This window comes from Brachyistius frenatus, unplaced genomic scaffold (assembly GCF_029030835.1).
Source record: "Brachyistius frenatus isolate BFR_SWC_R1_liver_20210118 unplaced genomic scaffold, ASM2903083v1 Contig_8, whole genome shotgun sequence".
In the NCBI taxonomy this organism is placed as follows: domain Eukaryota; kingdom Metazoa; phylum Chordata; class Actinopteri; family Embiotocidae; genus Brachyistius; species Brachyistius frenatus.
In genome coordinates, this window is record NW_027210607.1 from 2,574,824 (window position 1) to 2,600,647 (window position 25,824).

Consider the following 25,824-nt stretch of genomic DNA (forward strand, 5'->3'; position numbering starts at 1 on the left):
TGTATTAGATTTGGGAATGTTTACATTCCCCAAATATTATCTGACATTGCTTCATGCTTTCAATCATGATTACTGCTTACAGCCACAAACATGTGGGAATTGTTGAATTGTTGGGTGTCTCTGTATAATGCCGTAAAGTTCTGCTGTAAGGACTTTAATGTGTTAGGTGCCATGAAATAACCTGTGTTGTAGTTTGGAGCTATATATATATATATATATATATATATATATATATATATATATATATATATATATATATATATATATATATATATATATATATATATATATATATATATATATATATATATATATATATATATATATATATATATATATATATATATATATATATATATATATATATATATATATATATATATATATATATATATATATATATATATATATATATATATATATATATATATATATATATATATATATATATATATATATATATATATATATATATATATATATATATATATATATATATATATATATATATATATATATATATATATATATATATAAATTGGATTGAAACATCCAGTATTGGGTGAGTGCTGTAAAATGGTGGATGGTGAGATGGGGTGTACAGTGGAGCGTGGGGTTGCATCCCCTGCTCTGCCATCCCTCATCCACAGTGTGTGAGTCTCTCCTGTGACCCCGGCACTGTGAGTTTGATGAATGCGGCACATCTGCCCTCCTGAACCTCTGAGACTGTGTCTGGGAGGCCCCTCTGCCTCCAGTAATGGCCACTGTTCTACACCACTGACACATAATCACACGTGCACACAAACACACACCGCGTCATCGTGGAGGCACATCCTGGACTTATTTAGAAATGTGTATTCAGCAGTGATGCGGAGACAGACAATGCTTAGACGGCCATACATGCACAACATAAATATGTCAGCTTAGATGGAGCACAGTAGTTACCTTGTGCTGAAATAATAATACCCACCTGACATCCACCTCCCTCCTCCGTCTCACCACTTTGTGTGTACGTCCTTCCAAATATTACCCATGTCCACCACGTCATCTCTGTTGATATTTCATCATGTAGCTATCAACATATTGCGGTATGTAATACACCAATGTAACGTCATTAACGTCAAGCTGCCCGTACAGCCGCTGTCAGACTCCTACCGTCGCAGATGAGGTCTTCATCAGGCCATAATTGTAGCTCGCTGTTAGAAACACGTGCAGCGGCCCAATTTACCACCAAACAAACATGTCTCCGCTCCATCTCCGTGTCTTCCTGTCTGAAAGAAAAAGAGGCGGGGCCCGGGCGAGGTCCTCCGGGGGGAGGGGTTGCCGGGAAACGTCACTGTCAGTCTCTCAGGGAGGCAGTCATGCAGGTGCCCTCGCTACCTGTTCATCTCCAAGATAATTAATGTGTACAAGGAGCCGCTAATTGCACTTTTCACTAATGATTTATGGGTTTTGTGAAAGGGGGGAAACTGGGGGAAGTGTGTGTGTACACTCTGGTGAGTGAGTACAGCTGGGTGAGGAGACATGATTGATGAAGAGTGCGTGGATGCACTGTCAGTGTGGATAGATAGACCCCGGCAGGACAGTGCTAGTGACACACACACACACACACACAACTGGTCAACTGCTGTCAATATTGTGCCAGTGTCTGGTATATGAACGTAACTGAATAACCCATCGATGGCGTCCTCATCAACTGTCTTTTGGTAACTTTTGGTGATAGACCAGTGTCGACTTATCGGCTCAGTTGATATTAGAACTCACAAATTTAAATCATCTGAATCCAAAGAGACTTGAATTTCTTGCCATATGTCCGTTCGTTGAATAAAGTCTGAACACACTGCGGTTGTTTTTGTGATCAGGAATGATGTCATGGTGAGCCGGGTTTTTTAATGTAAATGTACATTTTCTAACTATGAATATATATCAGAGATGGAAAATATTCTGTATGCTCAGCAGATTCTTCCTTAATCAGAAATGTTATAAAACAGTAATAATCTGCTGTGCGTGTATTGATGCTTCTCTCGCTCTCTTCTTCCTCTTCTTTCCACAGCTTTTAGAGTTTGACAAAGAGCAGTCGATGTTCAAGGATCGGCTGCACGAGCTGGAGATCTCTTTCCCACCCAGGTAAGGAGCCATTATTCATCTTACACAGCTTTGTTTGATGCCTTTGCCCGGTATTTACACCACACACATGTAGCTGCACACTGGCGACGTCGCTCTAATCTCCTGATCTGGTAGTTTTCTTTTCTTTGCTATGACAGTTCGAGTCTGTCAGAGCTGGAAGTGTGGCCGTATAGAGCCATTTTCCTTTTTATTCTTTATTTATTTTCAGTGGGATGAAATGTCGACTTTTGTATGTTGGTTTTACTTCTTACATGTTCGATCTTACTGGTCATGTATTTGATCAAACCTGGCACGTAAAAAATATATATATTAACCGTCAACTTTTAAACGCTGATTAAAGACTGGACGTTCAATGATTCACAAATCATGAGTCCAAGAGAAACTCATTTAATTCAATCTAAATCCCACATGCAGAAAACTATTTAGAGAATCTATAGAAAACCATGTATTTCCACAATGCCAGTTTTTATGAGCTAAGAAAAATATTTTTCAGCTCAGTCAGGGATTTTAAATGGTTCATTCATGCTGACACAATTTTCTCAATTCAAAAAAGGAAGATTTAATACATCACTTTATCTGAAAACTCCAAACTGTCCAAATTCAGAGGCAGAGTTTCGTGAGACATCAACAAAATGGCAGAATAAAGATAACTCCTGCTGAAAGAACAAACCCTCTCACATGTTGATGAAAGCACAGATCATGCTGAACAGATCTTTGCCATAAGGACTCATTATTAATATGTAAAATCAGGCGTAGTCAATCATCAGCTTATTGTCCAAAATGGGTTGATGAGAGCTGTTGGGTCTGTGTTTGATGGGTATCAGTTCTTAAGTATGATTACATGCGGTCACAAACTGCTCCCATGTGTATCTGCGTCTATGCGTGTGTGCTGTGTGTACTGTGTGTGTGTGTGTGTGTGTGTGTGTGTGTGTGTGTGTGTGTGTGTGTGTGTGTGTGTGTGTGTGTGTGTGTGTGTGTGTGTGTGTGTGTGTGTGTGTGTGTCGCCGTAGGAACACTACGGGCAGCATTGATAATTCCATCTCAGTGGGACTTGAGGGAGATCAGAGCGGGTGGTCTCCTCTCCTCTTCCTCAAACAAATGCATTTGCAATTAGCCCTTTCAGATGAGAGGGAGGGCAAACACGCGGCCGGCGTTGGAAATATGTTTCGGGAGCGGCGCGTTAATGGCGCTTGACCTTTGCCGCCGGTTGTGACTCAATCAGTGCAGATAATGAAACGCTGTAATCAAACAATAATTACTTGATAAACTGCTCTGATGGCAGGCGTGGGGCGGCGGGGGATTTGGTGTGTGTGTGTGCGAGTGTGTGTGCGGTGCGAGTGTGTGTGTGTGTGTGTGTGTGTGTGTGTGTGTGTGTGTGTGTGTGTGTGTGTGTGTGTGTGTGTGTGTGTGTGTGTGTGTGTGTGTGTGTGTGTGTGTGTGAGAGAGAGAGAGAGAGAGAAAGGGCTCTAGATACGTAGAACTATCAAAGCGTGTGTGTGTGAGTTTGAGATTGTGTGTCTGCATTCATGAGTGTGAGAGCCGGAGACGGAGTGTGTGAGTGTGTCAAGGTTCTGCTGGTTCCTGTTTTTTAAATGACTCTGTGTCTTAATCAGAGACCCCATTTACATCACTTTGCATAAGTGACAGGTGGATTTATTGTCCTTTTACACCGGCTGACTTTTTGCACCTATCCATATAATACTGAATCATCTCTCCGCGGGGAGGAACGAATGGGATGCTGTGAAAGAATACAAATGATATCCACATACTTGAGGTGATGATGAATCAAATAGATGAAACCCGCGAGCAGCATATGAAATTTGATTTGATCTACTCTGTGTGTGCGACAAACCACATCATTGTCAACCTTGTAATGGGTAGCAGTGGCCTAGTTAAACTTAAACAACCCCCTCCTCCCAGTTCTCCTCTCTCCCTCACACGCACACACACACACACACACACACACACACACACACACACACACACACACACACACACACACACACACACACACACACACACACACACACACACACACACACACACACATATACTGATACCCCTCCCCCTGTCAGGCCTGCCTTGTGCTCCTTGAGCAATCAAGCCTCAACGATTGTTCTCCATCACATAGCCTGCTCCGGACCGGCCCCTTGCCATCTGTGAGGTTATTACTCTTTTTAATGCAGGCCATCAGAACGCACCCTCACCGACACACACACACACACACACACACACACACACACACACACACACACACACACACACACACACACACACACACACACACACACACACTCATGCACACTCACGGCTCGCTCTGGTTTCAATCTATAAATCAATACAAGTCACAAACATTTAATCTGCAAGTTAATTCTGTCTGTTGCCTGCTGGTGGATAAGAAGTTGTCACAAAATGGGACATGCTGTCAAGAGTGACCTAAAGATTGGATAACAAAGTGACTGATGTTGTACAGTATGTAGCAGTAGCAGTAATGCAGGGAATGATTTCTCCAGCAGTAAGTATGCCGCTGAGGAATACCTGCCTCTATTTCAGAGAGAACATCCAGTTTTGGCAGACGTACATCTCTGTCCCCAGACACACGCTCAGGAATCCTTCCCTCCGCCTCGCTGCAGACACTTCAAGCTGTAAAAATGCATATCTTTCTCCTTTCAAGGAGTCATCTGTCAAAGTTGGCTGTGACACGTCTAAGTACTCGGGCACCGGGGTGAGGAATTTGCCCAGGGCTCGTCACAGTTGGACCTGGAGCCAGTCGGCCGGCGTGCACCAACAAGCCGCCGGACAACTCATACAGTCGTACACAGGAAGCCATGTATGGGTTAGAGGTGTTCCTTAGCAGTGATCTGAGAGAGAATGAGTCTATTAATATGAAACCAGTCATTTATTTAGACACAGTTTCTCCACAAGGTGTAATACAGTAGCCTGCATCCAGCCATTATCTGTACATAGACTGCAGCACAGCCATTTAGGAAAATAATGCTACGTTTTGTATATATTATGGTACTTTTGATTTCCTATTTGAAATTGCATAACTAAAGTAATACCCCCTAAAACATACTGAGGCACCATTAACTTATTCATGTATTTTGATTGATTTAGGGGAAAGCTTTTAGTACTCCTCTGATCTGATTTCCTTACTGGCGTTTTCATTTTTTGCACGAGATCGATGCAAAAATTGAATCGTGACTCTGGCTTCAGGAAGAAAAGCAGTGCATGGTGAGGGAGCAGAGGGAGAACGTATTCTTCCTGTAACATGGTTACTGGGAATGGGCTTTGAGGGAGATTTTGAGTGACATCCGACCAGCGGCACAACTCTTATCAATGGACAGATCATGAGAGATTTCAGAGCACGAAGGTGGTGAGGACGTCGGCGGGAGGAGATGGAAAAACGACCGAAGTAGAAAAGAGTGTTGCTGTCCAATGGGTCTGTTTGTAAAGAGAGAGAGGAGACACGGTGCAGGTAGTTAGAGGACATAACACCTGGGTTCCAGTGATGTAATATACTGGTAGGTGTAAAGTGGACTACAAGGTTCTATTAATGCATGTTCACTGATGTCTGGATGGAGATCTTTGGAACATATATTATTAGAATATCGTCTCTCATCCTTCAACTACTGTCAGTAATGATAATAAACTTTATTTAAACAGCACTTTTCAAAACAAAGTTATAAAGTGCTTTTCATAGTAAAACCAGGATTAAAAGATTTAACAAAAAGAGGGAAATAAAATCTGACAATTCAAATAAGTAAATGGAAGGGAATCTCCAACAATAAGAAAACAACAGTAATAAATAAAATGTTCCTGTGTGTTTTATCCAGGCACTTATCTGACAAATGTTACATTGAAGCTGCCAAAGGCCAAAAACACCAAACATGAATCTGGACAATAGTATCTTTAAACCAAACAAGACCATGGTGCTTTGAGCCAAATGCAAATGCCAGCATGCTAATATGCTCCTAATGACAATGCTACCACGCACATGGTTTACAGGTATCTTTACCATGTTCACCATCCTCTGGGAAACATGAATGTCTGAACAAAACTTCAGTCCATCGTTGAGATTTCTGAGTTTGGACCACAGTAGTGGACTGAACACCAACATGGCATCCCTGGAACAATGGTGCTACTGTGACAAAAAGTAAATGATCACATCAGAGTATCTAAATCAACACAAACAGCTCAGGTTCATATCAACCTGCTACTTTACACCATTTAAAATCCTGTAGCTACATGACACGAAGTTTAGTATAATTTTAAGGAGGAAAAGAGCAGATTTTCAAAGTCTGCCTGTTTATTGCGATGCTCTCTCTTTAAGTACATGTAGAGAGAAGACTGGGAAGGAAACGGGACGGCTCCAGTCCTGTGTGCTTGTGTTTGTCCAGTCTAGACATGGACAGAAGCAGAGGAGCAGAGTGTGGCCCACAGGTCAGGAGGTGAGGTCTGTTCGGAGGCACAAACTGATAAACACTTGTGTCTCCACTGTTTGGGAAGCACCCTAAGGATCCTCTCTTGGCACGTTAGCATGTATTTTCCAAAGCTGCAGGTCTATGAGGACAAGCCAGAAAAAAAAAGAGAGACTCGCCTGCTGGGAAGCTGGACAACATTCACATGCTCATGAAAGAGGAAGGGGGAGGTTTGAAGGCTGATGCCAGGCGGGATGACTTTGCCCTTGAGATGAGAGAAGATTTTAGTCAAGTGACACAAATGGCTACCTGCCAGCTCCTCAATAACTGCTAATAAGAAGGTAGGAGTGAATTGTCAGTGCAGCGGAGGATTCCTGGACACTTGGTTTGAGCTCATAGGAAGTGCTCACACAGATGGCTGTTCTGTGTACAGTGACTGTCCTTGTTCTGTGAACAACACTCTTCGCTCTCCACCCCTGGCCTCTGAAGGCCTGCACGGATGATCTCACCCTCCCTGTATGTGTATTTGATTGTGAATACATTGGTCCAGCAGCCCTTCTGTTTGCATCACATGTGGAGGATGCTGCTTGTTCTCTGCTCTGCGAACAGCCCCGCTATATTTAATGACAGCGTTTGGTTAAAGCGCTGCGTCGAGTGTGTGGCTGAGCGCTGCCACGGGATCCCAGCTGATCTACTGAACAGGAACATTGTTTTACAAACCAACAGCGCATCCATCATTCGAAGTACTAGAGAGCCCGGTGAAAATGATGAGGGGGGCCACTGTGGCGATAATAGCTGAAGATTGTCGTGTATTGTTGCCTCTTGTCGGAGACGATGCCACTGAGAGAAGGGCTTTGTTAAATACAATCTTACACGGAGAGGATTAAATGGATGCCATCTGTGTCCTCTCGTCTTCATTTAGAGAAGCTAAAAGCACAACTTGTCATCGCTTAACGCCGACAGGCTGTGAGCCATGAGCTACTGATGGCATTTCACCCTGTTTGTACTGCACTATGCCAATGTTGTGCCTGCGAGCCTCCCAGCTCTACAAACTGAAGCAAACATTCAGCTTTATTGATAGCATTTGGCTGATCTTTTTGAAGCGCTGTGCGTGTGCGTGTGCCTGTGTGTGTGTGTGTGTGTGTGTGTGTGTGTGTGTGTGTGTGTGTGTGTGTGTGTGTGTGTGTGTGTGTGTGTGTGTGTGTGTGTGTGTGTGTGTGTGTGTGTGTGTGTGTGTTGTGTTTTGCCAAGCCTCCCCTGACAACGGCAAACAAACATAACTGTAGAGGCAGCAAGGCGTTTTGAAACCCAGAGTTTCTGACTTTTTTTTTTTTAGCCGATCCCAGCTCACCAACGGCCACTCCAACATCCCATCATGCTTTTTTTATTTTTTATTTTTTTTAGCACCCTTGACCTCATGTGACAGATACAATGACTCTTATCTTTGGCTTCCTGCCCTACCTATATTCCCAAGTTTAAATTGCCCTCATTAAATACTGAGTAAGTGAATAGCCCACTGTTTGGCCTGTCACTTATTTGTCATTATGTAGAACAAGGTAATAGCTCTGTGGAGATAAGAGACAAGGAAGTCTGGCGTAGCGAGTCTGGAGGAGCCAGTCATCTAGGATACCAACAAAATCTAAACAGGCATTTTATGAATAGTATTGTCTTGTTTGACTCTTTCTGTCCGTTGTTGTAATGTTTCAACAGGACGTAGCTGTGTAGATACAGTATCTGTATAATACAGTAACATACCGATCGTCAGCGCGGCCTCTCCCTCGGCAGGGTGAGGCGGCGGGACACTGTAGGTGGGGCCTGCGCTCACCTCGCCGCTTTTTTAGTGTTGCAAGACAAACACGCTGACAGCGGCCGACACACACGTGAGTGATGTGCCAGCAGCCGAGTCAAACATTAAACCCCAAACCGACCATGAATGAATGAGCTCTCGATTGGCTGCTAGAAGGTCTCGATGTGCGACTGTACACACATGGATCATCTGCAAAGTGGTCAGCAGCACAAAGAAGTCCGTTAGCAAGCAGGAAGACTGAGCTTCCCCTGAACCTTGCACACAATAAGATGGGAACCACGATGGCAATCTTTTGTAGCGTTAAAGTTCATTGTGTACTATAAATAAAGAGAAGTGTCATTTTTAAACCGTCACCTCACAGATGTACAGCCTATTTAAAACTGCTGGCAGTGCCGTGCAGGTCTTTTATTTGTTTAACTGCAGGACACTTTATACTGTATACTGTCTGCTGATATTTGTATTGTACTGGTTTTTGCACTCTGTAGAAAAAGAATTCAACAAACTTAAACATTTTATACTCGAAGAAAATGCTAAAATAGTTTCACTATGAGATGTCAATCAAACTGTGACATTAGAAGGCCTCAGCCAGTTAGACTCAAGAAGAGACAGCAAAAATAGCTACTATTTATTTTCTGAGAAGTTCTCCATTCACACTAGGTTTAGTTCAGATCAGCAGGAAGTAATCAGTTTGTCCCACCTAAAGTAAAGACTCAGCGCTCAGCTGTGCTGCTCCTAAATGAGAGCAGTAGAAAGTCTTAAACACTGTAAGCTCTACTTCTCTTTTCCTGCTCAAATTCATTTTTAACTTTTGGTTAAATTTCCTCTCCTTTTAGTTCCATTATTTAAATCCTGTTTTTATTCTTTATTCTTTTACATCTTTTGAATTTCTAATTTTACCTGGAATTATTCTTGTGTTCTCACATTTGTAAAGCGCTCTGACTGCCTGCAGTGTATGAAAGGTGCTACACTATATAAATAAGCCGGTCTTGCCTAAGTTTGGATTGTTTTTGCATTGTGAGGGTACAATAACCGCACACTGAACAATCTACGTTTATTTGCATGTTGTCTGTTACTTGATATTGTTACTTTTACAGTGTGAACATATGACATATTCAAAATCTGCATATAGAATTAGCAAGCACAGTGGATTGATGAAACAGTGTTAAACAGTTTCAAAACATTCAATTTGGCCAAATTAAATTTGGATTTATTTTAGCAAAAAAAAGATCTTAACAATAAGGAAAACCTGTTTTCCTTCTATGTTTAGATCGAAAGCAAATTCCAAACTTGAAATCTCTGTTTTTTTCTTTTTTTTTAAATTATTATTATTGTTTCAGTCTCAACAAAATGATGCACATTGCATTCTCTACGTGAACTTGATCAGTTTTGAGGATCACCAGTAAAAATCCAAACCTTTGCATCAAGTTTAATGTACACGTAGTTCCTAAATCTCAAATCTCAAAACACAACAGAACAAATTTGGGTCATTGGCATGCAGATCAAGACAAAGTGTTAAACTGTCAGCCATATCATCTGTAATCACGTGACTGTCAACAAAATAATCTGACTGCAGTCTCTATTCTCATTGTTGATCTGTTCATCAGGTTTTAACCCAACTGAACTTCACGTCGTGAAGTTTGTAATCACTTTTATTCTTTTGCCTTTTACAGCTCTCAACATATTAGCCTCAGGACTAGCGTTAGTACATCAGTATGTATGTGGCTGTCTGCTTGTTCATTTTAAATGTGTACATGTGTGTGAATGTGTTGAAGTCCTATCCAGATACACTATTGTTGGAGTTATCGGTTTATTCCATTAATTGGTGTAATTAGTCTTTGTGCGGGCAAGTCACGGTCTGATATGAGCGGACGAGCTCCGGCCCTCACGCCCTCTCGGACCGTTTACCTTCCCGATAAGTTTGTGAGCTCGCTAATCTGACACATTAATCACTGCGCGCCATTCAACTGTTTGCTGTTGCATTAGGACCTGTTATCTCTATCGAGTCAATGGAGGGTGTGCAGTAGAACAGAGAAAGAAACAACCTCTACCTGCACATGCAGAATGACCCTCTAATGGCCAGTGTTGAGTGTTTTTAATCAGCTTTTATAGCAGCTGGCTGTCATCAGACAGTTTTGTTGTCGAAGTGCTCGGGGAAGTTTGCTATCAGGAGGGAGTTCATTGTTTGAAGGAGATGAGGGGGAAAACTGGATTTTCTCTCAATCTCTTTAACACCAAAATGACCCCAGGCTTGTTCATCAATAAAGCTATAACAGAGTCCCTGATAGGAGGATTGTTGGCAGGCTGTTTTAAGGCTGGGGATCGTCCCTCAGGAAGCAGCAGCATTCAGGCCACCCTGAAGTCGAGCAGCTCTCCGAGCCCCTTTGAAGACTTTGCTCTTTTCCACCCTCGCTTTGCCTCTCTCTGTCTGATCCGTCTTTATCCCCTTTCTTCTGCCTCCCTGTCTATCTCTGTTTCACTCATCCTATTCTTCATGCTCTCTTTTATCCCAGGATCACTTCTTTAGCCCCTTTGATTAGCATACCAAAACCCCCGTGCATTTCCACCGTGGTTTAAGTGCTATTAATGCTAATTGGAGGCAGGGAACTTCTTTAAGTAGCCCTCTGCAGGTCTGTTTGAACACCTGGTGGGGGGGGCTGCGTGCCTGTGTGTGTGTGTGTGTGTGTGTGTGTGTGTGTGTGTGTGTGTGTGTGTGTGTGTGTGTGTGTGTGTGTGTGCGCGCGCGCGTGCCCCATCCTTAACCCCATAGACAAAAGACACCCACACACACGTTTATGATTTATAAGAACAATTACTGCATCACTGGTGTAAAGCCATCTCATCTTTGTTTGTGTGAATGTTTATGACTGAAGATTAATATTAATTTTCACAACTACAGAACTAAACCTTCCTATCATTGAAGTACTGGTATTGCACTCATTTTATGACGAGAGCGCCACCAGGCAATTTAAATGTTTCCAAGTCTCATTAAAAGTGATGCAGTTATTCATTTAAATGATGTGCTGTAATTTAATGTACCGATGGACGGACAAAAAAACAAGCAGATCTACATTTTAATGAATAGTCTGTAATACAACTTATAATTAACAGTATTCTCTCTTTGACAGGAACATGCTCATTTGTCATTATTGTCCCTGACCTGATGTGAAGAAATGATGTATCTGTCTAAAATTAATAAATACAACAAATATGCATAACAGTAGCACGTACGGCACACATGCAGCAATGAATAATGAGCACAAAGTAGTTGACCACAATTCATTTTAGAAAAATATGCAGGGAGAAGAGTAGCAGAAAACTGCTTTGAAAAATCCTTGTCATTGTATGTAAAAATGTATGGTCGGAATTTTTTTCAAAATATTGCTTATTGGCAGGACAACACTACGATTATTTTTGTTCTGTAAGGGGCTGTGGGGATAAATAACGTTGGTTAGTCAGGCCAAACTTGTGGTCCGGACTGAAATATTGACATTTTTAGTTTAGTACATAACAATTTTAGTACATTTAATTTGCCAAGAAATTTTGTACTGATATCTCAGAAGATGAATCCTAACAAATGAGATCTGCTGACCTTTTCTTTAACATCACCCAAAAGTCAAAGATTTTTACTTATTCTTTCAAATATCTCTAAAAAGCTTTTTTGTACATGGTCCTCAGAAGATAAATCCTACTGACTTTTCCTCTGATCCCGACATCAGGCTGATAATTGTGTGTTTCGATGAAGCGTGTCAACAACTATTGAACTTTGGCACATACGTTCATGTCCCCTTCAACGTCCCTTGGATGATCCCCTGACAGTCTGGAAATCTTCTGCTCAAATGAAATCAGGCAGCATTCGTGTGTTTTTTGCCGTTGTAGTGAGACGTACAGTAAACACACAGATACATACAATCACATGTATGTGCCCTCTGCTTTAGTCCATGTCTCATTAGAAAGGAGGCAGATATTCATTGAAAATGTGCTCTGCCTGTAAGAGACACTATTGCTCTCACATTAGTAGTAGCAGTAGGTGATGCCTGTAGCTCCAGGAGCGATAGCGGTGATAGTCGTGGCAGTAGTCGCAGCAGGAGCATCCAGTGATTTGAATGCACAAATATTGATAGAAAGCACAACCAAATGCGTATTCTGCCTCAGCACAAAGTCCAATTAAGCTATCAGAGCTTGGCAAGTGTGATGAATCGAGAGCCCGGCGTGTGTGTGTTTATTTTATCATTAGGATATCACCGTCCTCGGAGAAGAGGCACTTTGTGTTATGCTACGGTTAGCACGCGTGGCACTGAAGGAGCAAATTGGATTGGTATTACAGTATGTAAGCCCGGTCTTACATCCTGATGAGCGCCGACAAACAAATTGGATTGGTGGCGTGTAAGTCTGAAGCAGTTTGATGAGCCGAAGGAGCAAATTGAATTCTCAACAATGTAAATCTGTATCAGCTCGATGGCTCCCGGCCCAACTCCAACCTGCCGCCCGCTTAAATCATGCGATTGTTCCCTGCTGTTCCAAGATACAATCTCTCTCAGCCATTTGCTGCAGCATCTAATCTGTTTTTGATGACTGTGGAGGGATGTAGCTGTACATATGGGCGAAGGAATCTCCCTCTGGCCCGCTCCGCCTCAATCTCAGTCTCTCTTTTTTATTACCCCTCTCTTTTTCTCAAGCAAACAAACAAACACACACACACACACACACACACACACACACACACACACACACACACACACACACACACACACACACACACACACACACACACACACACACACACACACACACACACAACCTGTACAGTTGGCAGAGGAAGATTACTTTGATTGAGCCATCCGTGTGTGTTGATTCAAGAGATTACTCAGATGATTGGTCATACTAATGGACCTCCTGTTTTCTTGGGAAAACATTTTCATCGGAGATAACGGATCATATTTATTATTCCTCTGAAGCCCTGTTGCCCACGCATCATATTTATTGGCTTCCTTATTGGCTCTCTTGTGCAAGTTACTTGGATACCACTTAAATATATATAAATGTTTTATTTACTGTTGTTTTTTTTTGTCTGTGTCCTCAGTTATCCGTACAGTGAAGACAGCAATCAGGGGAAGGAGTACATGAACACCAGATGCCCGGCCTGGTGTGACCGAATCCTCATGTCTCCCTCTGCCCGAGATCTGGTCCTAAAGGTGAGCCCAACCAATATTTATCCAGTTCAGAGGCTTTTATTTTAAAGCCAGATTCCCTCATATTTTGACCAAAACATCACTTTTCACTCCACTAAAATACAAAACGACTTTATGAATCACTCTCTGTTTCACTCTGCTTCTACAACTCCGTCCTCCTTGATCGACACCCTCCCTCCCCTCCTCCGTCACTTCACAGATGGAAGGATGAGGTGTCTGTGAATATTAATTTGGAGCGCTAAGCCGGGGGTCCATCCAGACAGTATATATATATATATATATATATATATATATATATATCCCAGCACTTATAGAGTTTTTCTTCATAAAGCCACAGATCTGTCTTCCTCCTCAGAGAGTCGAACCCTGCCTGGCTTCAAATCCATCCCAGCAATATAAACACCTGCCAATCTGCCACCTCTGTGCCGCCCCCCTCCCCTCCCCTCCCCTCCCCTCCCCTCCCCTCCCCCCCCTCTCTCTCTCTGTATGCTGCAGTCTGTTCACTCTTGACTCACTATTTTGTTTGCTGGATTACTTGGAGATCCACCATGCAACCAAGCAAGTATTTTCCCAGATTTATTTTACCCTTCTTTGAGATAAAACCCTTTGAGTAGGAGGGCCTTTATGACGAACCCAAATCAGGTTGTTGTTTTTTTGCGTTTTAGATCCCCCAAATCCTGAGATTTAAACTGAACTTTCTCATTAGAAGTCTTTCAGAGCTGTAACATCCAGGCTTTCATCTGTTAATGTGAGTGAAAGAGATGCCGCAGTGTATTGTACAGTACCAGTCCACAGCAGGGAGCTGCTCAGGAAGTTTGGCTTTCCTTTGTCCACCACAAATGAGAAATTCCTTCCTGATCTTTCTTCTTTTACTAACTGAAGCATGACGAGGACTCTTCAGCCAACTCTGATCACTGCGTCACAGTAACCTGTTAAAAAACAGTGACTGTAAAGCATTAAAACTGCTTGTTTCGGCCAGTTAATGTCAGAATTATGTAAAAGGTGATTCACTCAGATACAGATGGTTTGTTGTTTGCTTTTCTTGCCCTCAAGCACCGGCTAATTGCTTGTAATGCGGGGGACTGAGTCGAACAGTTAGTGTGTTCGCAGATTGGCTGATGATTCACTGAGCACACACACTCTCTGGCTTTGAGCGTTACAGATTGTTGAGACATGGGCCCGTAAACAGCCCGGCGTGTGGCGTCATCTATCATGGCACGGTCGGTTAACTCGCCATCATGTTATTTTCTGCTTGCCGAGCCCTAACACGCCAAAGGTTGCCCGCTGGCTGCGCGGCGCGGCACCAGCTCCGGGAGCGCCGGTAATGAATGTTTAGCCGAGCGAGCGCTCCCTCTCTGCCGGAGGGCCCCGGGTAATTTGTTTATCTGTCTAAAGATTACGCAGCCCGAAAATCCACAATTTTATGCTGCCTTTGTAAATTATCAAGTGTGTGTTTGATGAATGTATCTCGGGCCACGGGAGGCAGCGGCGCAGGGCCGTCTGCCAGACAAATAGAGCGGTGGCAGTGCGTGGCCCGCTAGAAAAGGTAGTGAGGTGGAGGCGCACCGTGTGCTGACCCCGCTGCGCCGCAGGATTGGTCTGAAGTTAATTTGGATTTCGCTTTATGGTTCATTCTCAAGCTCTCTATCTCTTTCTTCTGAGGCGCCAGTGCAGCTCACCAAGTCACAACTGGCAGCACCCACCAGCCTCCGTGTTGTGTGTGCTCGTTCGTGTGGGGGTTGGGTGGCTGTTTAAAAAGTCTTTAGTTCAACCAGACAAGTGTGATTTATACTCCAGCCTTCAGATTCACGTGCCAGTGGGAACGAACAGCTTCTTTGTGTTGCACAACGTGATATTGAAACATGGTTCTCTGAGATCGGCTCTTAGATTACAGTGGGAGTGTATCAGGCAAATGTACACTTTGAAAATGACTCCTGCTTTTCTTTTCTCGCCACCGCGCGGTGCACAAGTTCTAAGGTAAAACTTTCCTCAGAGTTTGTTCCTGCTGCTCTCTGACAGCCTGTAAGAGTTCATCAATGTTACATATTTACTCACTTACTTTACTTACACTTATTTGTATTATATAAAAGTTTACTTGAACTAGGCTACAGGCTATAACAGGATTTTGAAATATATGTTTTCACACATTTGTGACTGTAAATTGACTTAATTTTCTAACAGCTGTCTCTGAACTTAAAGTATTTCATAAACCCTTTGTTACTTTGCAGTTACATTAAGTATTAATTTTATATTTGTTCCCATTTTTCCCACTTAATACTTACGCTATGTCTATATGACTTAAGAGGTTAAAGTGTTTCATATCGAGCAGAAATCTTCTGCAGATAACAGATAAACTGCTCAGAGTGACATCACTGGTGAAATAATGAGGTGTTTATCAGCACCTAAATTAATTATGTTCCTGACTGTTAATTTCAGAACTAAACACACAAAAAGTGAAGCTCCTGCCTCTGTTGGTCATATGGACACATTTAAATCTCACCGTTTTCTGCTTCTACGTGACTTTTATTTTGAAACCAACCATGTGATCCTGCTAATTGTGTTTAATGAAGCTGCTGCGCCGACTGCTCGTCCATGAACGTGTCATAAAACGTGACACGAGCCTGTAATGATGCTGCGGTGTAAACACAAACACTCTGCTGCTGACTCTGCTGAATCCTGTGTGTGTGTGTGTGTGTGTGTGTGTGTGTGTGTGTGTGTGTGTGTGTGTGTGTGTGTGTGTGTGCGTGTGTGCGTGTGAACAGTGTAACAGAGGTGTGGATACAAGTCGAAACCTGCTGTTCTCTCCATGTTTGCATCACACAGCATTTGATTTTGTGTCTCTGCAGCCTGAAAATGAAGAGAAGTCTATAGTCTATGATAACATTGGGCCCAATGTCTGCATGGGGGACCACAAGGTAACAACAGGGCCTCTGCCCACATCTTCACTGTGTGTGACTGTGCTGTGATTCATGTCGGGATTCAACTGAAGAAGGGATTATGACATATTTGCATTTTGTTTGGGGAAACAGTTAAATAATAGAACTTCCTGTATGTCTGGTTATAAACATGCTGCAACTGTATGAGGCTCATAAATCATTAGAGGTTAGAAGATTTGGTTTGTGTCCGATACAGCCTGTAATGCTATAACTGTATTGTTTGTTTGATTACATATCCACCAGAATGCTAATCAATACTCAACTAGTTTTAACCTGCACTGATTTTATTTCAACATTTTCTTTAAATTGAGTTTATTTATCAAATTAATGTCTTTTTACCTTCGGCCTGTAAGTTTAACTTTAAAGACACTTTTGAGTATTTCTTTAAATTGTCTCGTATCAGCAGCTCCCCCCCCCCTCTAAACTTTCTGTCTCTAAATCAAATTTGAAACAGTTTATATTTCAGGAAGAACCTTAAAAAAAAGTGTGAGCGAGGTTTGTTTCTGTGAAGCTGACTGTATAGAAAGTGTTTTAACACTGTTGCCTCAGTCTGCTCCGTGTCAGACAGAAGGTCTTCCCCTGAAAGAGAGGCGCCTTAAATCAGGTCTTTCATCATTACACAGCGTGACACGGCCGGTGGTGTGTGTGTGCGAGGTGACCCGAGCACACCGGCAGCTCCCGCAGCAGCCGTCACCTCCGAGCCACACACCACTGCCAAAATCACAGCTGCCTATGTTCCAGAAATGTCCGAAGTAGTTAGCATGCGGGCCTCAGAATGCACGGCGCTGGTATGTGAGTTTAACCTGCGTGTCAGAGGGGAGCGGGGACGAGTGTGTGTTTGTCCCACACAGCATTAAGAAAGTCTGGACGCTGATTTTCTCTTTTTTTTCTTTTTTTTTTGTCTCTGTCCCCCTGCCAGCCTGTCTTCCTGTCCTTCCGAATAACAGCGGGGGCAGGTAAACCTAATGCAAATAAGCACAAGTGTTGTGTGGTGCAGTGATGTCGTGGTAAATATTATTTTTTCTTTCTTATAATTCTTCCCATTGTTGCCACTGTTTTGCTTTGATTTGCTTGACTTTTTGTCATTACTTGGCACAAGTGCGAGGGGCGAACGTGCCCGTCTGTAGAGTTTTACTTCTAAATTCAACTTCACAAGTGGTGAAATGTCACACGACTGCTGTTTGCTTAAAATGCTTCAGTCATTTTAAGACACTTACTGACACACCTTGAGCTGCATCTTGTACTAAAAACCTGAGAAAATAAAGGACATGACATCATATTTCTTTGACGACAAAGACGACTTGGTTTTAAGGAGTAAAACTTTTCTTTGTTTCCTCCACAGGGAAGTGTTGCCAAAGGGGGGAGAACATATTCCGTGAAGCGCCTCTGTGAGAACACCGGAGAAACAAACAGCGCACACACACACACACACACACACACACACACACATAAACACACACACACACACACACACACACACACACACACACACACACACACACACACACATATAACACACACAGACACACACACACACACACACACATATAGACACACACGCACACACTTTGCACAAGCATACACTGAACTTTTTCAGCAGTGCTGACCAGTTGCAGTTGTCCAGACACCTCATCCATAAGAAAACCACGCCGGTTTCTCTCCATAAAACACTTGTTGAAATGTGGACGAGCACCCAAGGGCCCGGCTCCAGACAAGACACACATCGCTGACCTCACCGTTGCCACGCAACCCCATTCCCCAGAGAGAGAGCGAGCGATCGAGAGAAAGACGGACGGACAGACGGGCGACTCTTTTCCATGCCACAGCCTCATTGCCAAAACTCTAATTGAAATCAGTCCTACTATGTACTTTTAGACACCATACTCGCCATTTTTAGGTATGCCTCTATGTATAGAAGCTACTTTCCATACAGTATGTAAGGTGTTTTAAAAAAAAAGAAAAGTGCAATGCAAAAAAAGTTGTATATCTATATTGTTAGGTTTATTTGTACATTGGACATTATAACATAGAGTTGTTGATGGTTTTAGTGCCGTTCTCTTTTTCTGACCAAACTTTGTGGTCCTTTTTGTTGGAATAGATAGAAACCTCTGAGTTTATTTCAACAATTTATATATATACATATTCTATTTTTTTTTTTTGTTTGTTTCATTTTGTTTTTGAGTTGTTGTTGTTGTTGTTGTTGTTGTGTGCACAACACACGGCCATGCCTGACACATCGGTTGAGTCTCATTTTATATACTGTACTTTTTAAAGAGATAATTTATAATTCTTACCAAAATGTTTATGCTGAAGTGTGCGCGGCAGCCGAGTGATTGGGTAGGTGTTCCTGCAGCCACAGTGACCTTTGAATAAGTCCGTACACGGCAAGAGAAGCAGAGGAACCGTTCGGTGATTTATTACCTATCCAAGAATGTTTTAAGCAGTGCCATAGACCATGCAAGTATATAAGATAATGTTTCATATATAGTATTCTCACATTATGATATTATTATTCTTACTCTAACTTATTTCTATAATATTATGGTTCTGAATGTGATATTTTAGGTAGGCTTGGGTGTCCTTAAGATGTAAACTGTTTTCTTTTTCTTTTTTTGGGTCTATTTTTGTTACTGCATTATGGTGCCAAGTATCCCACACAGAGATGAAGTGTGTAAGAGTTCTAAAAATACTTAAGTCAGACGGTAAAAGGTGTGGATTATGAAATGTAAGAGAAAAAAAACACAACAGAGTAACTCTAAATGCGGGGAAAGAGCAGGGAGACCTGCTTTTATTTGTTCTGTATGTAGCCTTCAGCAGCCTTCATTGCAAATAATTGGAGCATTAAAGGGGCGACCGGCGATTCATTTTTATTGATTTCATTTACTACACTACAGGTTTTAGACTGTGTGAAGCCGTCACATTGATCCTCTCTGATTTTTTTTTTTTTTTTTTTTCATCTAAATCACTGCAAGTGGAAATTATTTTGTGCTTGCTGCAGAATTTATGTTGTCTTGTGTGATTTGGTTTGTCGGCAAAAAGTTATAAAAGAAAAAGAAGCCCTGCTTGTTTTTGTTCCTGCTGGTCATTGTGAGTATACTGTAGGAGTATAAGCCGCAGTTTTTTTCTTCACTCCATCTTATAAAAAGCAGATAGAGATTTTATTCTAGCCCCTTCTGGACGGCCTGGCCTCTACTGTAGGTGATGCAGTTCTCAAGCAATAAAAACCATTAGAGCTCAAAGCCTGTTTTGTCCTCATTATCTCTAATCTTACCTCTTTACCACACAGGTTCTTCATCTGTTGGCTTTCTGCGGAGTCATTACTGTATTATTACTAACAGACCGGGACACCAGCTTTAACTGGTTGAAGATGGGCCTCCAAACAACCACCAGAAAAATATTTCCAATTTACTACGTCTTCCTGTGAGATATTCTTCTTTTCTATCTACTTTGGTGTCTCCGCATTGGCCTTTATTCCCACAAGAGGTTTTGTTTACACAACGATTTTGCACAATTAAGAAAATAATGCAACTTCTCCTCGTCTGTGGCCAGAAATGGGTCATTTAAATCTATAATAAACATTTTCGATTATTTAAAAAACAAGTGCAGCTCGTGACACTAAACCTTTCAGAATATTCAGCAAATTCAACAATTCCTAGTAGCAAATAGGAATAAGGGACATTTTTTTGGGAATAAAAACAAAAATAAGTTACAATAAATTGACTATAAATCCATTATTATGTATAACAGACAGTGTTTAATGTCAGCAGACTGTGGCTTCAGGAGTTTGACTGTCACTGTGACCTCCATCAAACTGTCTTTATTTTGTCGTTTTGCTCCTGTAGAACCGTTTCATACGACAACAGGTGTTCATTTCATGCACGGATTATGAGAGACTCCAAAGTGGGATTTGAGTTGAGTGATTTGATCATTTCTGATTGGCTGACGGCTCCCATTGATTCTGACTTGAGAGAGGACTGACTTAGGTGTAGTACCGCATTAGAGACAGAGGGGACGCACTTCTGTCCAGGAGTTCCATATTAAATACACTGGATGAACTATTTATATAACACAACAAACTACACATAAAACCACAATGAATAGTTGTTGTCGTTTTTTTTTTTTTTTTTTAAATAAATTAATAATGAGTTAAAATACGTATCGTTTTGATGACAAAACCCGACATGAAACTGAAGATAAATAAAGAGTTAAACAAATCCTAACTTTGGGGAAAAACAAAAATAGACGAGTGCAAAATAAACATCTTCTAATAAAAGAGAACTGACTGTTTGGAGTTTTAGTAAAATTTTCTGCACTGATTGAAAATATAATTAAACATCTGTCTATAATAATAAAACATGTTTTAAATAAATATGTTAATAAACATTAGACCTTTTTCTACAATAATGAAGCTGCATAAAAGCTTTATTTTTGTATGAGTGTCATTATTGAAAAAAAATCTAAATGTTGAAACTAAATTTAATAAAAACGTTTCTTTTAGTAAACAATAAATGTTTGATTAAAAAAAATCTATACATTATTATTAGCTACCCATATAAAGTGTTTGCAGTGATACTGCAGACTTTTTAAAAAATACATGAAAACGAATTCCAACATATTGAATCCTTAAGCTTTTTTGTTGCCAATAATGAAATTCAATTTTCGATAATAATGAATTCATCTTTAATTTATATTAAGCCCATACATGAAAACAAACCCCAAAATGAAACAAAAATGCTTGTTAAATAATTTATTCATAATACAAAGTTGTTTTTTTTTCTCCTTCCTATAGCCTTTCCGGAAGCAATAATACTCTCTTTAGATCCAACATAAACGATGCACCAGTTCTCTGTTACGCTGCGTGATGAGGTCAAACAGAAACTCCTTCAAATTAAATCAAAGTGATGTAGTTAAAACAAGCGGCTTTTTTTTTCTCCTTCTTTTTTAAACAATGATTATTTACAGCATTTTGCCTTTTATACATTTGTGTGCCGGAATTGAGAATTCAATAAAAGGTGGTGAAAAGGGGCGACATGACTCTGCAAGAAGAAAAAACGAAGCAGCAGGTTTATCTGAGGGGGAATACGCGCGTCAGGGCTGCTTGCGGCGGGAGGAAGGCCGCCACGTTTCCACGGGATGGAACAACATAACTTATTCAGTAAAAAATATATATACAATCTCACGTACATTTTCACCTGCGGGCTGTACAGCACAAATCATTCACTCATCTCAAACCTGCGCCCTCCTCCGAACATTTTATTCTCTCGCCTTTTAGGACAGTGGATACCCTGGTTAAACTGAGCTTTACAAGCATCACAGGCCCCGTATGCACCTGCCATTTTAAAACACGCGTCTGGGATCCGGATCAGCGTTGGCTCCTAATAAATCAGATCAATTAAAAACTCACAGTCACCTCTCCAAACCACATAAAGCAAATGTCTGCCCGATGTTTTAACCAAAAAAAATGTAATTAAAGCTGAATTATCTAAAACACTTGCAGGATGTATGAAAAAGGACGGTAATGGTGTAATTATGTTTCTGCAGATGAAAATATTACGACTGCCGAAATTTAAATCCCAAATTAATAAGAATCTTTCAGCGGTGTGATTCAGAGCAAAAGAAGTGGCCTACATCTAAAGGTGACAGAAGCTGCTAATTCTGAGTAACAAGTGTCATAAATCCCACAAAATAAATCGGAATTACTGGTGTCATAAACTTTCACACTAATGAGCCCAACACTGATCCGGATTGTGTGTGTAGAATATTTTGTTTACATTTACACTTGTTGTTAAAACTCCACTTATATGCGTAAAATCTGATTTGCGTCGCCAACACAAATTTCATTTCCCAACATCATTGTCCTTTCAACTGACACAAGCTGGTCATTATCAGTCTTCTTGAAGTCCACTTCTTACAGGACTTATGTCTCCGTGTGTACAGTGTCTACAAGTGGGTTTGAATGCAGCCAAATGCGTCTCTGGCCACGTTTTGGCGAGCGAGTCTTCGGTGCGTCTTTGAGCACACTTGGTTTTTACGCATTTTTCTTGCTCTGTCTGAACAAAACGCGATCCCCTCAGACGCATGTTCGTAATGTCAGGTGGAAATGGGGTCAGAAAGAGTGCGACAAGTCTCTGCTAGACCCTTTGGCCCCCCTCCACGTTGGGTCCCCCAACTGTGGGCATCACAAGGCGTCCGAGCTGTTACTGCAAGGGCTGATCAGCGCCAGGTTGGTGGCCTTGTGCTTTTTCAACAGTCTCGTGATTTTCTCATCGTCTGAATTTGGGTCCAGTGGTTTGTTGTACTCGTCGTCGTCCTCGTTATCCGAGCTCTCCTTCATTTTCTCCGTCTCCGAGTCGTGCTTCTTCTTGGCCGTGGCCATTTCTGCTGCGTGTCTCTTCCGCCATTTGGTTCTTCTGTTCTGAAACCAAACCTGTTGAGGAGGGAAATAGAATACACAGATGCTCAACAGGTCCAGTAATAAGCAAACACTCAAAGGCAGAAACAGAAATGATCTACTGTGTTATAAAGAGAAGATTATGTGGAGAAACGTGGTAAAAACGATAGAAACTAATACAGGAATAATAATAATAATAATAATAATATAGTATAATAAAATTAGGAGATCAAACATGAATAATTGGTCATTATAAAGCATAATAATTATATATTCATTGGCCTGTATAGCCAATAGTGGAATACAAATTCAAGTGTATTTCGATCACATAATGTTTTACGCGTGCACCAACTTGAGCCCGCTCAGCAGGTGTGTGTGACGGTCTTTACCTTGACTTGGCTCTCGGTCATTCCTAAAGAGTATGCCAGCCGTGCTCTCTCCGGGCCGGCCAGGTATTTCGTCTGCTCGAAAGTTTTCTCCAGTGCAAAAATTTGTTGTCCTGAAAAAGTCGGTCTGGAGTGTTTCTTTTTGCCGTCCTTGTCCATCATCATGTTGGCCTGAGCTGGGGAAAAAAAAAAAGCAACATCAAGAGGTTACACAGGGAAGTGTGAATAAAACGTAATTGTAAATGTGGTGCTCACTAACACAGCCTCAAATATTCCTGAAGTGAGTCTGAGCGAGTTTACCGACCCAAATATTGATCGCTATTGTTGTTGTTATTATAGTTTAAAAGTCCTGTCAGGTGAAACTTCAGCGTTCTGTGAAGAATTGCCATGTCTGTGGTGATCATATACCACTTAATATCACGTGTTCACACCTTTACACAGCTATGACATTAATAAGATACAGATTTTGTTGTCCTGATTGTGTTAAAAACCTACAGCCTGTGTATTTTGTTGGTGGTGTTTGCTCTGTGGACTGACAGGCCTCTTAGTGGCCTAAATAATGTCTTAAATTACAAGACAGCAAAAAATATTCTATAAACTGGAGAGAAGCCTCTGTATTTAAACAGAAACGTTCACATTTAAACTAATCCCCGATGTGTAAACACATACACACACGCACGCACACGCACACACACACACACACACACACACACACACACACACACACACACACACACACACACACACACACACACACACACACACAGGACTTACCATGACAAGGAACCCGCGGGTCCCTCCACGGAGAACCCTGCATCACACCGGGCCAGAAGATAGGCGCCCTCCCCGGCAGCTCGGCCAGAGGCTTCGGGTACCGCGACACCGCCGGGCTGAAGTACATCCCCGCCGCTGCGGCGGCGGCGGCGGCCGCGGTGGTCGCCAGGCCGTTTATCCGGGGAAATCCGGTCAGCAGCTGCCCGGCGGTGGTGATGGGTCTCCCCAGAATGTCGCTTATTCCGTGCGGGGTCCCCCGCAATTCCCCGATCTGGGAGTTCAGGCAGGCGAGCGAAGGCGCCTTGAAGCCCGCGGGGTTCTGCTGCAGCGCGTACGGGAACAGGGACGTCTTCATCTCGGTCATGTTGTGCAACGCCGCCAGCGGGGTGCTGCCCAGGACGAAAGCACTCTGCCGGTTACCCTCCATCTGCCCGACCGCTAACATTTGTGAACATGAACCGCCAGACTCTCGCGGATAAAAAAAAAAAAAGAAAAAAAGAAAAAAAAAGTGGAGCTGAACTAGAAAGAGGAAATAAAGGAGCAGAGCGGAGTGGTGGAGCGCAGGAGCCAGGCCACTTCTGCCGCCTTCTCCAAAAGTATCCTGGATGAGGAGGAAGTCACTGAAAATGTTGGGAAAACTTGAGCAAAAAGCGAAGTTGTTCTCTCTTGGGAAGCGAAGCGGCTGCTGAAAGTCCCGGAAAGTGTCTCTGCGTGTTTGTTTTGGTCGGATCAGTCAGCTGGGAGGAGGCTGCAAGCGTCCGCCGCAGGAATCCTGTCTGATGATGTTTTTAGTGGCTTTGATGGGAACCATTAAGGGGTCGGCTTGTCTTTCCATAAATTGACTCGCTCTACGCTGCGAGTGAAGCGGGACTCGCTGATAACAGCGCAGCCACCTGCATGCGCGCTATTCCTATTGGACAAGGCTGAGTGAGACGGGGCTCTGATTGGAGGAGACGTGGACTCCGTGCGTCTTCGCTGGACGAGTGTTGCATTGAGGTGCTGTCGGAAATAGGAATCCTCAGTAAAGCTGCATATGAACGACATTACTCAGTGCTTACTAGGACTGACTGGGTTTATTTATGACAGGTGGTGATCCATGCTGCAGATAAGAGACGATTTAGAGCAAGACAACATCAGAAAAATATTCAGCCGAGCATATGTTGCTTTTATTATTAGCCTGCCCGGGCTGTGGAAGGTGTCATTAAAATGTTGGATTTTTTTTTTTTTTTTTTCCCGCTTGACATTTCTCCTAACACACGTCACGTGGTGTACGTTGTTTTTTGTTTGTTTGTTTTTTTTTTATGCACAGAAGCTAAAACTACTTTGAATGTTACTTTAAGATGATATTAAAGACTTGAATATTCCTGAAATCTTGGTGTCGGAGGAGACAGTGAATGCATCATCAACAGCCTCACTCTATTAAGATCTTTAGCCGTGCTGTTAATGATGCGTCTCGCACTGTGGAAATCATTGTTTCCACATATGACAAAGAATTCACATTTACATGAAAAGCTGTTAACGGAGACAGTGAGAGTGAATTAAAGAAGAGCGGGGAACCGGCGGGAGAAGGACAGCTGCCTCTTGCTGTTTAGTCAATTTAACGGAAATGGACAATTTTAATCTTCAACAATTGACCACAAACAGACAGAAAAAATAACTAGATACCGTTTTATTTAAAAAAAAGTAAAAAATAAAAAATAAAGTGTTTTTTTTTTGTTTGTTTGTTTGTTGATATTTTCGAAATTATATGCTGCTTTATGTCTCTGCTCCGTATTTTCAGACTGATCTCGGTA

At 41.9% G+C, this 25,824-nt stretch overlaps 2 protein-coding genes across 3 annotated transcripts in view; one reads left to right on the forward strand and one right to left on the reverse strand.

The window, feature by feature from the left end:
* Positions 1 to 19,719, forward strand: part of LOC138615964 (inositol polyphosphate-5-phosphatase A) — a 143,695-nt gene extending 123,976 nt beyond the window's left edge. Inside the window, exons 12-16 of one of the 2 annotated variants that reach the window (XM_069689875.1) lie at positions 2,054 to 2,127; positions 13,436 to 13,547; positions 16,391 to 16,459; positions 17,400 to 17,487; positions 17,823 to 19,719. In XM_069689875.1, the coding sequence (XP_069545976.1) occupies positions 2,054 to 2,127; positions 13,436 to 13,547; positions 16,391 to 16,459; positions 17,400 to 17,480 (336 nt within the window). In that variant the 3' untranslated portion in view covers positions 17,481 to 17,487; positions 17,823 to 19,719. The remainder of the gene's footprint in view (positions 1 to 2,053; positions 2,128 to 13,435; positions 13,548 to 16,390; positions 16,460 to 17,399; positions 17,488 to 17,822) is intronic. The other variant, XM_069689874.1, reaches the window with a different exon arrangement.
* A 1,493-nt stretch (positions 19,720 to 21,212) lies between these two features.
* Positions 21,213 to 24,892, reverse strand: nkx6.2 (NK6 homeobox 2). The gene is made up of 3 exons (XM_069689876.1): positions 24,032 to 24,892; positions 23,261 to 23,433; positions 21,213 to 22,907 (listed from the first exon to the last, which is right to left on the reverse strand). Exons 1-3 carry the CDS (start codon positions 24,474 to 24,476, stop codon positions 22,659 to 22,661), a joined length of 867 nt encoding a protein of 288 aa, XP_069545977.1. The 5' UTR covers positions 24,477 to 24,892; the 3' UTR covers positions 21,213 to 22,658.
* Positions 24,893 to 25,824: the final 932 nt, after the last annotated feature.

Coding starts and splice junctions, on each gene's coding strand:
- nkx6.2 (XM_069689876.1), bottom strand. CDS start 24,476: ATGTTAGCGGTCGGGCAGATGGAGGGTAACCGGCAGAGTGCTTTCGTC. Junction 23,434..24,031: donor CCCGCGGGTTCCTTGTCATG/GTAAGTCCTGTG, acceptor TTTTTTCCCCAG/CTCAGGCCAACATGATGATG. Junction 22,908..23,260: donor TGACCGAGAGCCAAGTCAAG/GTAAAGACCGTC, acceptor CCTCCTCAACAG/GTTTGGTTTCAGAACAGAAG.